At 31.3% G+C, this 16,315-nt stretch overlaps 1 protein-coding gene across 1 annotated transcript; it reads left to right on the forward strand.

Annotated features, from left to right (window-relative positions):
* Positions 1 to 115: 115 nt before the first annotated feature.
* Positions 116 to 16,315, forward strand: LOC111696301 (uncharacterized). The gene is made up of 8 exons (XM_023465871.1): positions 116 to 120; positions 2,874 to 2,880; positions 9,574 to 9,662; positions 12,453 to 12,703; positions 13,465 to 13,509; positions 14,456 to 14,549; positions 15,838 to 15,963; positions 16,123 to 16,315. The coding sequence occupies exons 3-8, from the start codon at positions 9,585 to 9,587 to the stop codon at positions 16,177 to 16,179; spliced, it is 651 nt and encodes a 216-aa protein (XP_023321639.1). The 5' UTR covers positions 116 to 120; positions 2,874 to 2,880; positions 9,574 to 9,584; the 3' UTR covers positions 16,180 to 16,315.

Genomic DNA, 16,315 nt, shown 5'->3' on the forward strand with positions numbered 1-16,315 from the left:
GTAATCGTAATTTTGACTATAAATTCATCTACATTAGAAATAAATCGTTTCAACTGAACTACAACGATAGTTCATTGTACATTATTTATTAGGGGAACTCTTTTTATTTTTGATTCAATTGTTTTCATAAGAATTAAGTAAAATTTTAGCAGAAATATATAACATTTAATTTTAATTTCAAGCGACTTTCCATGCAAAGATGGCAAGGCCCGATTTAAAACAATGCCTTGGAAACCTTGATCTGATCAACAATGTAGAAGATACTGTAGTTCTATTCAGAAAGAATTTATTTCTGATAATTTCTAAATTGCTTCTAATCAGCAAGGAATGCGCCAGCCATTTTAGCAGAGAAACCACAAATCAAATAAACAGTTTAAAGAAGCAAAAATATGGATATACAATTCATACTTGATCAGACAAAGCTTAAAGGCTACCATTGTAAATCGGTCATTGCCATCTTTGCATTTGAAATTACGCTTACAGTCCCTTTAAGCAGTTTTCAAACTGTAGTGCCAACTCATCCAACGGCGGGTTATCCCATTAGGATATGGGTTGGCTGGTGATAAGGTTTATAAGAGGGGGTTTCTAAATAATTGATGAGGGAATAGACTATATAGCGAGCTAGTTTTTTAAGCTCATTTTGCTATTTTACATGCACATTGCGGCACGTATGAATTTGTCAGACACGCGGATGCTATATCGATTGGACTAATAGCCGATTGAGCTAATGTTCAGTTAAGGAATAAAGTCAGCTGTTCATAAACCAGTTTTTAGTACATATGAACAGATTAAAAATGGACTATTTTCAAATGAACTAATTTTTAAATTTAAAACAAGACCTGGCTCAATAGAAAGTAAAAATGAGGAGGGGGGGAATGGGTACTTTTTCACCAAGTAAACATTTAATTATTTTTACGGTGGTCGCATTGCAGCTCTAATTTATCGAAGTTTAAGAACGTATAATTCCACGCAAAAACAAAATTTCATCGAAACTCGGAACCAAATTTTATTACCGAGTTTAAATCTACTACGTAATACAATTCATGTTAAATAATGTTGTAACATCTGAAGATTACATACTATGTTAAATAACTACTGAGTCGCAGCACTCGGCACAGAAATTGTTTTAACCTAACCTTCAAATTTTAAGATTAAGATAATATTCTTTTGTGTAAAAATACAGGGTGTCTCAATCAGGGGCGGATTCAGCTTTTTAAAAATGGGGGTCAAAGTCTGAATAATATAGGGTATAGTACCGAGCGAAACGTAGTGAGCAAGGGGGGGGTGTAGGGGGGCGTCTCAAATTTAAAAAAAACATTAAAAGTGAGTATTTTAAGTGATCAAAACAGAAAATTACTCTTGTAGTATGTAAAAATATTTCACTAAGATATATTACTCTATAAAAAATATTTCCATTTCCATTGGCATTACATAATTTCTTATTACAATTTTACATATTGTGATTGAGATATTAACTACAAAAGGTTGTGGGTGTTATTTCATGTGACTAATTAAGTTACAAGTTACCCCAAAGGATGCAATTTCAAGATTGTAGAGTTTAATCTGTTCTTAACTCCTATTCTTTGTGGTTAACCCTGTAGGTTTAAATATAGCGATGGGCAATTGATAAATTCGTTTTACAAAAACTTTTAATACTTATGGACTTTTAAAGGTTTACGGGTTCAACGATTTGAAATTGTCTTCTGTAGAAGTTTTCTATTATCAAACATGCAAATTTGTTATCCTAGGTGAAAACATAAGGCAAAAATGAACTGAAAACGATCGTTTTAAAAACCCAAAAACTATTATTTTTGCCTTATTTTTTCTTCGAGGGTAACAGATTTGCATGTTTGGTAAACTTCTACAGAATAAAGTTCTAAACTGTTGGAACCTTCTCATATTGTCGTAATACCTTTTAAAAGTCTAAAAACATAAAAAGTTCATGTAAATTGAATCTGGTTATTGCTCATCCATATTAAAATTTTTTAAAAATAGATTATTTATATATGTAAACTACTAAACATGAGGAATAAAAGTAAAGTTTGCAAAGTTGTATAAAGATATAAGATCTAATCTTCCAGAATAAAGAAAGCCTGTCAACTTTGTTATGCATTTTTATAATATTTTTGTTGTTAAACAATGAAGATAAATAAACCCTGAACCTATTGAATATATTTAATTCAATTTTTGTCTATAAAAGCTTTAAACACTTTTGCGAGTTTTACGGTTTCTAAGATGTCTCAATGAATGTTTATTATAGGGATTATTAAATCTCTCATTGTTCATGCTTTTTGTTAAAGCATATTAAAGTATCTGCTGGAAAACAAGTTTCAGTAAACTTTTAGGTTAGTCTCCAGCAAAGGAGGGGGGGTCAAAAGATACTCTTGACCGTCGGCCCCTTTACCCCCCCCCCCTGGATCCGCGCCTGGTCTCAATAAACGGGGAATTAGGGTCTACACTCTACAGACTCATTTGTAATCGAATTTTCAAGATTGAGGCCATTTTAAAAATTTACGTGCAATTTCAGATTTAAAAAGTCCATTTTTAGATTTAAAAAATAAACATTTTATAGGCTCCTAAAGTTTTCAACTGGAGCGCTGTTAAGTAAAAAGTAAAAGATAATCTCCGTTTGCACAATTTTACAGTCAATGTTAGGTTAGTTTTTTACAGTAAAATTTTTAATTTTAGATCTACAAGCCAAAAGTTGGGCTCATTGACTCGGAAATTGTACGTAGATATTAAAAATTGTCGTAATCTTGAAAATCCGATTTACAAACATTATAGACCCAATTATGTGCAAACGGAGAATTTTTTCCAAATTTACTCACTCCAGATGGAAATTTTAGGAGCCTTTAAAATTGTCATTTTTAGAGCTACAAGCCTAAAATTGAGCTCATTGAATCGGAAATTAAGTACGTTGGTTTAAAAATGATCTCAATCTTGAAAATCTTATTCCCCGTTTTTTAAGACACCCTATACTTATTATGAGGAAATTTTTTTTAAAAATCTTAAAATTAGTTTAGTTGAACAAATATGGTCCTTTTGAACGTTAGTCCAGTTGATATGACACCCGGACGGGTCAACTCTGCATCTATATCTACCTGATCTGTAGGTAAATAGTCTGTATAGATCGTGGATAAATTGTCTAAGTTTGAAATATCAAAGGTTTACACCATCAATCATCATGTTCCATAGATAAAGAGATCATCAAATTTGAGTTTGCAATTCCATTGTGTTAAAATTAAATAAGTTGAATTAATGGTGTTCTGTAGATCTAGAATGAGTTTATGTTGCCGCCAAATATGTAAAATCCACCTAATCCTGATGTACTGAATCCACCCGTGTTGTTTCAGCTCCGAGTAAACCTCCGTTCTCTCAGGTTGGAATATGGAGAACCCACAGTTTACCCTCACCTTGTACAGGGTTAACAGGTCCTAGCAATCAATCACTAACAATAGGATGATCGTATTTGTTTTCCGTTAAGTTGTTTTTCATTTCTATTGACGTAACATAAATGAGTACTCCTACGTTTATCTTTTTTAAAATGAAATTGTTATCGTTGCAAATTTTATTTCTATCCCATGTTTCTGACAAGCCTTCATGGACCCCAAAAGTACAGAATAAAAACATTTGTTTAATTATCTCCGTATACTGGACAGCACAAACAGAAAATGTTGGTGTCAATTGAGAGCTGTTAGTGTTTTCTCTCGACAGAAAATGTTGGTGTCAATTGAGAGCTGTTAGTGTTTTCTCTCCACAGAAAATGTTGGTGTCAATTGAGAGCTGTTAGAGTTTTCTCTCTACAGAAACCTAGGTTAGAAATAATACAGCGTTGTTATATTATAAGTAAATTACTATTTGTTCCAGTTTATTGGTAACCGACCCTCTTTGTTGCGTAGAGTTTTGAAAATTGCGATAAATAGGTTTTGAAAGTGGTAAAAATTGCTCAAACTAGAATTGCTCGCATGCATACATATACGGAGTTGTTGAAATTATTAATCTTCAGCGTGAAAATTGTCCCCCAATATTATTTTGTTCTTTCAGCAAATTAATTTACGCTAAGCTATTAGAAGAAATCCTAACGATGTGTTGGACCTATCGAAACTTAAACAAATCTTAATGAATGTTAAATTTTCCTTAACTCGATAAAGATAAAATCTTAACAGACTCTATTCTTTCAAATTTATATCAACTCCACTTTCCACTTTCATTTTATATCAAGATATCAGGGTCACGTCTGTAATCTTAATCTTTATATTAGGAATTCTAAAAAACGCACAACAAGAATGAGCGGAAAAATAATTTCCACCCATTCAGGTTAAAAAACTATTGGTCGTCGATTTCTTGATAGCAAGTACAAAATCTTTAAAATTGTGACTGTTTCTGGACATACTGGGGTTTTGGCAAAAACTAAAAAGCCTGGGTCAAAACTCAGAATCCAGAAAACTTGGACATTTCATTATAGAAGAGACCCAAAAGGCCCGGGCAAGTTCAGGAATTTCTGGGGCTTTGACAGACACCAAGAAGCTTGGGAAAGCCCCGGGGATTTTAAGACTGTCCCAAAAACACAGAGCCCTGTACACACAATGCCATTGAGATTTTCTATCTCTAAGACCCAACAGAACGGGACATCCCGGCCCTTGTATTTGAATCTTTGGAACTGTTTCATAGTCCAACTCCAAGAGTCTCGACACCATGAATGTTTTATTTTTCTTAATCTCAAAGACTTAAAAGCATGGACAGTCCCGGGATCTTTGGCAGAAATCCAAAACGCTTGGCCAGGTCCAGGTTTGCCCCGAAAAAAAGAGGCTCAACACCATGGAGGTTTATTTTTCATAATCTCAAAAACCTAAAAGCCTGGACAGTTCCAAGATCTTTGGCAGAAACTCAACACCAAGTGGGTTTACTTTTCTCTATCGCAGAGACCCGAAAGCCAGGACAGTCCAGGGGGCGGAAACGTCATGGGGGTGTGTCTGTACCAAAAGAGTGTGTGTAAAGTTTACCGAACCGAAGGTGTGTACTGTAGGTATATACAGTACATACGAATCTTGGTATTTGTACAGCCTGGAGAGTACATTTGTTTTTTGTTAATTTTACTTAGAAATATAAGTTTAATATACATGAATATATTATTTATATATATTCAAGTCAACACTATAAGCCAAATTTTCATGCAAAGAATATAATTTGATAAAGTTTACCATAAACTAGTCTTTATTCAAGCTTAATTATAATTGACAACATTGTTTTGCAATTTCCTTGACTGTGGTCATGTTGTGTGTCTGCACCAAAAGAGAGTGTGTAAGGTTTACCGAACTTGTCTGAAAAGCAGTGCGACTGGCTTTCTTATGCCAGACCAGGGCCATTTCCTTTCCCTTCATTCCTATTCCCTGGGACAGTCACAATTCTAGGATTCGTGTCACTTGCTGTTGGCCCTCTCATGGTCATGTTTATTGGGAGACCCCGTATATGTAATGTGTTCCCTTTAAACTAAGAAACCATAATTTCAACCAAAGTCTATAATTCTCCAGATTTCTAACGATATGCTTTATTGGGTTCATGAATTAATTTTAATAACCAGTCATTATTCCTTTGTTTAATTGCTCAAACTTTAACTCTTCAGCTCCAGGTTAACAACGTTAATTAATTTCTTGCACTTTCAAGCATAATGTGCTCTTTTAAAGTTATCGTTCACCTCTTTTAAAGTTATCGTTCACCTCTTTTAAAGTTATCGTTCACCTCTTTTAAAGTTATCGTTCACCTCTTTTAAACGTTTTAATATATTCCAGAAAGCCTCAAGCTAAGTTTACTTGTATTTAGTTAGAAAAGATAAAAATGAGTAATAAGAATATAACAAGTTTTTTAACAAACCTGTGGCCGAATTTGAGCGGCTGTTTAAATTTAAGCCGCGGTTTAAATATGGTTGGTTCCACTTAAAATTGTATCAAATGTTTCAAGATTTAAACCGGCGCTTAATTTAAACCGGGTTTTGGTGGATTTAAACCGCGGCTCAAATTCTTTAAATTCCATCTCTGGCTTCCAAAATGCGTTACTTTTCCTCTAAAATAGATGCTGGAAATTAAATCAATTTCCAAAATACATTTGATAAATCGAAAAACAACATTGTAAACGGGTTTAGTTATGATTCTTGGAAATTATTTTTGTGAATTACGGATTAGAATTTATTTTTTAAAAATCTCAATTTAACAAAAAATAGCAATTTTTGACATTACAAAGTGTATAAATGTGACAACTGGTTATCATTTTGCACTACAATGCAATACACAATCAGACTATTGTTGGATTTAATTTTCCGGAACTGACGCTCTTTTTCCGGAACTGACGCTCTTTTTCCGGAACTGACGCTCTTTTTGCCTCAGTCCTAGAAATATTCTCCAAATATCACATTGTATTTTCAAGGTTTAAGTTCTTCGTCGATATAGTGATGTAAATTTTTTTGCAGATGATTGGAGTTTGAGTTTATTGGTATAATCATAAAGCACCATAAATCAAAGACGAGTTTGATGTCGTCCTTTAGTTTGCATGTTTGACTGCCGGCCTTCATGAACCCCTTGTCAACTAGATGTTTTTATTTATAAATATAAAGTGTGCACTTAAACTACTTCGATTTCTTTATTTTTAGCCTAATGGAAGCAGTGTTGTATATATTCAATACATTCTAGAGAACAAAGGAGCAAACAAAACATTGTTTCCACCAAAAGGGATTGTTCTCTTGGGTTGAAAAATATTTTAGATATTTTTTTGCATGTTATTTTGCAATCGGTCAGGAATGACTTTCTGGTCTACACAGACTATTTGCACTAAGACTAAAATCGGTTTGTTTTTGCTTTTTGACTTTTTTTTATTGATTTGAGCTCTTGTTATTCGTTCAAGTTATTTGATTCAATGACTGCGAAGAATTCCGAAAATTAATTCTTGCAATTCATGTTTTTTGCTAGTTTGCTTTAGAAGTACGGTATATTCAGGACCAGATAAATTACCTATTTTAGAGAATTTCAGGGCATCGTTTTTTATTCATTTCTTTTTGTATGTTTGCGAATCAAAAATCTAATAATTTTTAAAAATAAAGAACAAAATAATCCAAATACTTGTTTTTTATTCATTTCTTTGTGTACGTTTGCGAATCAAAAATGTAATAATTTCTAAAAATAAAGAACAAAATAATCCAAATACTTGTTTTTTATTCATTTCTTTGTGTACGTTTGCGAATCAAAAATGTAATAATTTCTAAAAATAAAGAACAAAATAATCCAAATACTTGTTTTTTTTATCTAGGCAAAACTTTTGCAGAAGAAATTTAACTAATCGTTTTTCATTTTTCTTTCAGTGTTTTTTTCTTGGCAATTTATTTGTAATAAAGGCAAAGGAGTTGAGCTTTTGCCACAAACTCTGATTTTCCAATCTCTACATCTTTGTAATCCAATGCCATAGACCTTAGATATTTCAAACTATTAATACTTATAGATATAATAATCGAAATTTGAAATATCAAAGGTTTGCACCATCAGGTTGCAAAGATATTGGGATCAGAAGATTTGAGTTTGTGGCAAAAGCTCAATTCCTTTATTGAGAATATAATTTAAAAATGTGATAAAGAAAAAATCAAAAAGCTTGAACGAAGCTATACTTCAGAGACGACTGTACAATTATACATACTTTTTAGACTATTAGACAATACAGATTCTAAAAGGGTTTAATAATTTGAAATATAGCTTAGAGTGTAACAGTGAATTACGCTCCATTAAGGGGATTTAATCTTTTACAAACTGTGTAACATGCCATAGTTAGGTGGATAAACACTGCTTGTATTTTATTCTTACAAACTGTGTAACATGCCATGATTAGGTGGATAAACACTGCTTGTATTTTATTCTTACAATTTGTATTACAGTTTGTTATAGTAATTTATTTTAACACGAATAAGATTATATTTGACAAGAGGACCATGTTCAGAGTTAAATATGGTTTTCGATCCTTTTTTATGCATTCAAGATTCTTTGCATTCTAGGAGTCTCCACAAAAATATGCATCAGAGTCAAGAAGGATAATTGAAAGATATACAATCGATTATATCTTCCTCATTGTTTGAGTTGTTTCTCAAGTAAAGGTTCAAATCGTACAGTTGTGATGAGGGCATGTAGCTCTTTAATTAGAGTTACTTGACTCTTTTTAAGCGTATTAATTTGAACTCTTGAAGCCTGAAAAGCTTCCGTTGCCTGGTGTGGGGAAATTTTGACTCTAAGAAATTAGAACAAGAATAAAAACTACGTTTCTGTGACTAATATTTTTGATGTTAATGCAGGAAATTTGAAATCTCTTTTTATTTTTAATATGTTTGATGTGCTTTGTAGTAAAAAGTGAAGCATATCTCAATCAAAAGTTTTACACCAACTGTAAACTACGTAATTTTGTGTTTTTTTCCAGCAGATTTATTCTAAAAATATCATAAAAAAATTGACTCACTTTATCAATAAGTTTACAAATATAAATGAAATAATATGTAATCAGTGTAAAAAAAACAAAAGTTTTTATTATATACTACAATACAGAAATAAATCAAATTGTTATATATTGCTCACAACTATAAATCAAACTGAAAATGGAAACTAAGTTTTGATATTTAGCTTTTTCAGCATGTCTTTAATTGCTTTACATCAATGGAAAACCAGTTGGTGAATTTGAAAGGATCACAAAGATATCAGTTTTATATAAAGAAACTGATCATTTGGACCATTCGAGCCTGTCCAGTCCCCTATAAAGTTTGGTCCCAATTTGTGCGGGGAAAATAGAGAAGGGAATTCACCCAATTGGACTCCTTTGTGACACATAAATTTACAGAATCTGTTAACGCGTTTTTGACATAAAACTGAATTTGTGATTTAGGTTATGACTAAATCAAGCTATTAAATAATTTTCACGTTATTCTGATATTCATTTGTTAAAATGACAGTAAATTTTTTTAAACGATCCCCACATAGGCACCCTGTTATTTGCTGTAAACTGTCCCCACCTAGGCACCCTGTTATTTGCTGTAAACTATCCCCACCTAGGCACCCTGTTATTTGCTGTAAACTATCCCCACCTAGGCACCCTGTTATTTGCGGTAAACTATCCCCACCTAGGCACCCTGTTATTTGCTGCTGTAAACTATCCCCACCTAGGCACCCTGTTATTTGCTGTAAACTATTCCCACCTAGGCACCCTGTTATTTGCTGTAAACTATCCCCACCTAGGCACCCTGTTATTTGCTGTAAACTATCCCCACCTAGGCACCCTGTTATTTGCTGTAAACGAGTGGTGCCGAATTATGCAGCAGAGACACTTTTCAGTAAAAAACACGACAATACCGTCCTCATTGTTAATCTCAATTTATCCGGTTTAAAGGGTATCGTTGGTAATTAGACATGCAACTTCATAAATGGCTGGCCCCTAAAAAATGCCTCCACAGATTCTTTGAGGAGAAAAAACTGTAAGCTCGAAATAACGGAAGAAAAATATGCTAAACAATTGATGAAATCATAAATCTACCATAATAGCTGTTAAAATATTTTCAGAATTATAATATGCTTGGTTTATCATGCATTGTTTTCTTTAACTTTTTTCTTGTTCATGGACTAACTACTTCTTCAAGTTTAACCCAGGTAAATATATCCAAGGGTAGTTCTAGTTGGAACTTGAAGAACACAAGTTCACCTATTTATCAAGCAAAAAAAAGGATTAATTTTTTTTGGTTCCTATCGTCTTCACACCGAACTTAGTATTTTTAATCGATTGTAAATATTTAATTATTGTTTACATTTTTAATGTTTCTTAATTCAAAATTTAATAATTCCGGTTAACCTAGTGCTAACCTAGTTTGAAGACAAAAAAAACTGATAAAACAGGAATTCTCAATCGAAAAAAAATTGAGATGAAAACACGAATTGTTCTGTCTGTTTTTTGATCTCGACTATCTTGGAATTGTAGAAATAAATTGATCTGATTGTTGGGAATTTATGAAAAGAGATAAGTAGATGAATTCACTACTAGTTAAAAACTCTAAACAAAACTGTTAAAAAAGTTTGAATATTTTTCTGCGTTATTTGAATCATATTCATGATTGGTATTAAGTATAAATACAGTGCTCGGCGTTTATATCAATACATTGAAGACGACTTTTTTATTTAAATTTTGATTGAACAAGCTTTTGAGCGACTTTTATATACAAATTTTGATTGAACAAGCTTTTTTCAAATTACAAGTTTACAAGTAAGCAAAGAGAAACTGTTGATTGCATCTTCTCTGTGTTTCCATGTGTTTGTTTATCTAATGCTGTCTGAAAGCTTGGTAGAAATCAAAGTCGTATTCATTGTTTTGATACATACGACGACGAATACATATTGACAATCATTAAAAATATTCTGGGCAACTCTGTGAAAGCGATTTTCAATCCCAACTCGTCTATTTTCAACTTTTAGTTCCAGTATTTCATTCATCGAATTAATTGTTTAAATAGATAGATAGATAGATATATTTGACTAAATATTTTAATAAAAAGTAATTAAAATTGCAGAATTTTTACATTTTAATTTAGCGATTGGAAGAGGTATGGTTCAATTTTAGTTGACAATATAAGATAAGTAGCTAAAACTAGTCCCCAATCAGTTGACTGCGGTAACTATAGGCAGAAGGAGAAGGTCTAATATATGCGACATTTCTGTAGGACTTTGTAATCTCGTAGTCGTATTTCATTTAGTTTTGATTTTACACACAAGTATGAGAAAGGAAAATTTATTCAGTTTCATATTATAAATTATAAACAGTTAAGTTCTTCTCTATAGCTCTATAATTGGAGTTATTATTGAAAATATAAAAGATTTCAATCTAACGTGATATTTACTTTTGTTTGACGTGAGTTCAAACACCTAGAGCTCATTCGTGAATTCCTATCTCAGTGGAAAATAATAGGGTTTCGTAATATTTGTTTTTGGTAAAATTAAAACTTTTATTCTTTTAACTCCGAGTTTTGAATCTTTAGTCTATCAAAGTCATCCCTAGTCATCGCAGTGTTTGAAAAGTTTTATAAATTATGCTGCATGTTTAAAACTTTGTCGATTTTAGTCAGAGTGAATTATATATTCCACGCATCTCAACATCGTTAATATTCAATATCAACATCATCAATTGTATATTAAAAAATATTAAAGGATAGGGGTGAAACATTTTTCTTAAATCATTTTTCAGAAACAAAATTGTATTCTACTTTTAATTCTTAAGTATAAAATGCATTTATCGCAAAATTCAAAAATGTTTGCCTTAAACGGGGTTAAAAAAAAATTTTTATCATTATAAATTTCATCAAGTGCTAAAAAATGTTTTGTTTTTTACCAAACTTGATTTACTTTCAATATTTTTCAATTCGGTGAATTCGGAAATCCAACCAGATTCCAATGGTACCGACCCAAATTGATAAGCTTTTCACAATTTTCATTTCCTCTTATACTACTGATTTTGTTTTCACATTTTTTATTTTTGTCAAAAATGTAAGTAATTAACATCAAAACATATGAATGTCAGTTGGAATACAATTTTGCTTCTGTGAAATTACATCAGAAAAATGTCTATCCCCTATTAAAGAGATTGTTTTGATTCTTAAATTTACCATACATGGCAACGGCTTTTTATAAAGAAGTTCTATGAAACATAAACGAAAAAGAAAAGGTCCTAGGTTTGTTTAATGAAATAAAAAAAATTGAGCTTAATTCCATTCAGATGTCCATCTTTGAGAGTAGAGTAATATGCAGTACAGTACAGTACAGTATTAATATGCAGTACAGTACAGTAGAGTATTAATTACAGTACAGTAGAGTATTAATGTGCAGTACAGAACAGTAGAGTATTAATATGCAGTACAGTACAGTAGAGTATTAATATGCAGTACAGAACAGTAGAGTATTAATATGCAGTACAGTACAGTATAGTATTAATATGTAGTACAGAACAGTAGAGTATTATTATGCAGTACAGAACAGTAGAGTATTAATATGCAGTACAGATCAGTAGAGTATTAATATGCAGTACAGTACAGTATAGCATTAATATGTAGTACAGTACAGTAGAGTATTAATATGCAGTACAGAACAGTAGAGTATTAATATGCAGTACAGAACAGTATAATATTATTATGCAGTACAGTACAGTATAGTATTAATATGCAGTACAGAACAGTATAGTATTAATATGCAGTACAGTACAGTACAGTATAGTATTAATATGCAGTACAGTTTTCTAAAAGGCAAAACCCTACCTTTTGCAAAACAGTGTATTTACTGCATAATCAAAAAAAAACTTATGGCGCACTTTTTATACTCACATTATGGTTTTTATTCCGTACTATACAATGTCATATAAATTCATACAATATCCTAAAACGGAATCATGCTGTTTTGCAGAAGGGTGTCTGGAGAAGAGCTTTCAATGGAAACCAGATAGTAAGGAAACAGGAGGGCTCAGAACATTTACATCTTCATCCTATTCAGCCCCGCCAGCAGCATGGTATACAACACCAGGAAAATTTAATAGGAAACACGGTTCTGAATAATAATGAATACAAGGACAAGAATGAAGCTTATCCAAACATCTTTAATCTACTCACGGATGTTGCATTCAGAAATAAAGGATTTGTTCAAGAGAATTTAGAAAGGTTAGTTTTCAAAAAAACGTAATAGATAATAATTTTGACCTTTTTTTGGAATATTTGACAAAAATCAAGGTAATTCGTTATATTTTATTGAAACACTTAAGCTGTAAAATTTAAGTTAATGTCAAATTGTTAATTTTACTAAAATCCACCAGTAGATATAGTTTAAATTTTTACTTGATTTTATTATCCTGTAAAATCCTAAATAAACTTCTGATGAAAAGTCAACGTTTATAAGACGGTAACAGGGTTTCACTTGAAGTTACAATTAATTTCATCTATACATAAAGTATAAAGTTGAGTGGGTTGGCTTTTATAGGGATAACTCCAGACAAAGCAGGGTGTCCCAGCTAGTTATACAATAAGGCTTTCTTTGAGAAAATTGTCAAGAAAATCACCAAGGCTTTTTTTTATTTGTTTCTTTTAAAAATACGTAAAAAAATTTGGTTTCACCGATATCAAATTTTCGCAAGCTTGTGGTTTGCACGGAATTGCGTTGTTTTGCGCGCAGAAAAATTTGTCTTCAAGTTGATTTCTGACTGAATGTAAATAAAAAAAATTAGAACAAATTTTTTCAACTTTTTCCAGTTAAATTAATCATTTCTAGCAAATTGTTTGAAACTCATTTCGCAACTTGCGTCTTTGCTTACGAGCCAGAATATTTCCGCGAAAAAAGATGATACGCCAAGCAGCACAAACCATTTTGAATTACACTGGAAACCATACTCTCAATTCTGAATCATCCAATAATTATTACTTTTTAGTGAGTTGATGCACAGTGTGGATAAGAAAAATGTTAAACGAGACAGGTAGATTACATAAAGTCATATGTGTTTGCTTTAAGGTTAGGATCCATGTTTCTCTAATTGTTTCCATAGTATCGGTTTAATCATAAATTTGGAAAGATATTTTTAAATATAATTGCGTGATTAAAAATAGGTGTTAATGAATGAATTTTTAAATGTACATAATGAATTAATTAATACGACTGAATTCTTGCAAATATACATAAGGTCGCCATTGTAATTATGTACTTTTTTTGGAAATTTAATTTTAACAAAGTTTAAATTTTGCTAAAAAAAAAAGAAATCATAAACGTTGGTTATTTAAGGTAAAATGCAGAAAATCAAAAGGAAACAAATAAGTTTTACAAAACGAAATAAAAAACTAATATGTGTCAAATTTAATCCAAGAGAGGGAACCAGGAGGGGATGGGTTTGAAAGTCAAGAAGATGTACACAAATAAAAAAAAAAAAATTGGTCACTTTCTAACATTTTTCGGAAGACTCGCAGCAGTGCCTTTTATCCCCTTGTTTTATAACGGAGAAAATGAGATAACCTTTTATTCTATCCAAAAATTGATTGTGACTTCTTTATAAAAAAGTTAATTGCGAAGAGCAAATTAAATGGTAAAGAGGCATTAATGAGGAAAATTATCAGAATTCAACACCTTTCTTAAATAGAAAAAAAGTGTTTTCTAGTATGTTGTAGTAATGATCAGCAATAAATCCCAATTTTCTAATACCTATATATCTACAACCAAATTATGTAAACTTTTGATATTTCAAACTTTGATTGATTGATATAGCAGAAGTCATAGTTTGAAATATCTAAGGTCTACAACATAGGGATTTAAAAATCAGAGTTTGTGGCAAAAACTTAATTCCTTTAATTACATAGCTTGTCAATCCTTTCGATTGGAGTTCATCTTAATGAATTGTTTGTAAGGTTTTTATATGATGAATATTTGATTAGGACCCAACTGCGTCTATCACTATCCAACAACCTAGATATTCTCAGAGAAAAATTATTAAAAGAAATATCAAGGAAGAGCATGAATGAAATTCAGGTTAGACATATATATATACTCAGTTATAAAGTGCTTTCCATAAAAGGATGAGATTTAAAACACGATTATACAGAATGTATACAGTCTTTGTTCTCCAGTCATGGTCCTTTTAAGATGTTTTTTTCGTACAGTCATAACCAGAAAACTCCGAAATATAGAGACGACTTTATAGCAATACGTATGTGTATTTGATGTTGTTATAAAGCAAATAATTTTATAATTATTTTATTTAATCACAAATCAAGTAAAATGGGTCTGTTTGCACTGAATAATTTCTATTTCTCGTGCTCATTGTACTATCTTAAAGGGAGTGTTCGCGAAAAATTAAAGGGGGTATAGGCTTAATGCGATAAAAAAGCGCTTTTGATCGCTACTAATCTTACTTCTTTCTGTTGCGTCTATAAGGAGAAAATTGCTAAAAACAAATCACACCGAAGAACGTAGTGTTCATACAAATTAGGAAAGATGCAACATTCAACTCGGATCGTAAACAAATCAATTTAATTCCCTACAAATAATTCAGATATTACAAACAATAGTCATTGATTATTTTTCGACGAATTCGTAAATATTTGATATTTCATAATATTTTGTATTTTTCATGATCTGAGAGTTACATTTTTTCCTGTTTCGAGGATTTTTGATAATGAAGACGACATTTTTCTATTTTCCAGGAATGTTCGAAAATCCAGCGCCAGCGAAAATTAATTTTAAAAAACAAAATCAAAAATATTATGAAATATTAACTTTATATGAATGCGTCGAAAAATAACCGATGACTATTGTTTGTAATATCTGAATGATTTGTCTGGAATTAAATTGATTTGTTTACGATCCGAGTTGAATGTTGCATCTTTCCGAATTTGCATGGGCGCTGAGTTCTTCGGTGTGAGTCATTTTTAACAATTTTCTCCTTAAAGACGCAACAGATAGAAGTAAGATTAGTAGCGATCAAAAGCGCTTTTTTATCGCATTAAGTCTATACCCCTTTCATTTTTCGCGAACACTCCCTTTCAGTCATAATTTTAGCTTAAAATACACATTGTAATTATGTACTTTTTTAAATTTAATTTTAACAAAGTTTAAATTTTGCTAAAAAAAAAGAATCCATAAACGTTGGTTATATATAAGGAATCGATAAGTTTAATTTATCATCATTATCTACTCAAAAAATGTATTGGCAGATTATTTCAAATGTCGTTTAATTTTAAACAAATGTAACTTTGTAGTGTGCAAAGTACCTAAACTATCTAAACTTCTTCTCACTGTTAATTAATTCCGACCCAAGGAAGAAGATGGATTGAATGGCGGGGAGGATGCAAGGATTGTCCACTGGAAGAAAATGAAAGCAATGATACAAAAGATGAAGATGGGAGGATTCCAGGAGCAAAGAGCAGTTAGAGCAAATATTCAGGTTAAATGTAATTATCATAAAAACTAATTGTGTAAGCCAAATTAAATTTTTCAATTTTTTGTGGACAGAAATCGAAATAGTTTAATTTTATATACTTAATTGATTCTTGATTATTTCGACATTATTATTATATTTTTCCAATTATAATTTATATTATAGAGAAGATTGTACAGGCTGGCCCCTTCTTCTAAACCTATCCATAGTCTGGGAAAGTAGGATGTATAAACTGGATATATCCAACCCTTGGTTAATTCTTGATACTGACAATATTAAACTACATGTTAAATACATGTGTAACATATAAAAGCTATTATTATGAAAAATTCAACAAATAAATTGAGATTAAATTTCT

This window comes from Eurytemora carolleeae, unplaced genomic scaffold (genome assembly GCF_000591075.1).
Source record: "Eurytemora carolleeae unplaced genomic scaffold, Eaff_2.0 scaffold254, whole genome shotgun sequence".
Taxonomy (NCBI): domain Eukaryota; kingdom Metazoa; phylum Arthropoda; class Copepoda; order Calanoida; family Temoridae; genus Eurytemora; species Eurytemora carolleeae.

What these genes read in the sequence shown, in the direction of transcription:
- LOC111696301 (XM_023465871.1), top strand. Translation starts at nt 9,585, where the DNA reads ATGCTTGGTTTATCATGCATTGTTTTCTTTAACTTTTTTCTTGTTCAT. An exon ending in AAAAATGTTAAACGAGACAG is followed by an intron (nt 13,510 to 14,455) that starts GTAGATTACATA and finishes ATATTTGATTAG; the next exon opens with GACCCAACTGCGTCTATCAC. An exon ending in CAGTTAGAGCAAATATTCAG is followed by an intron (nt 15,964 to 16,122) that starts GTTAAATGTAAT and finishes TTTATATTATAG; the next exon opens with AGAAGATTGTACAGGCTGGC.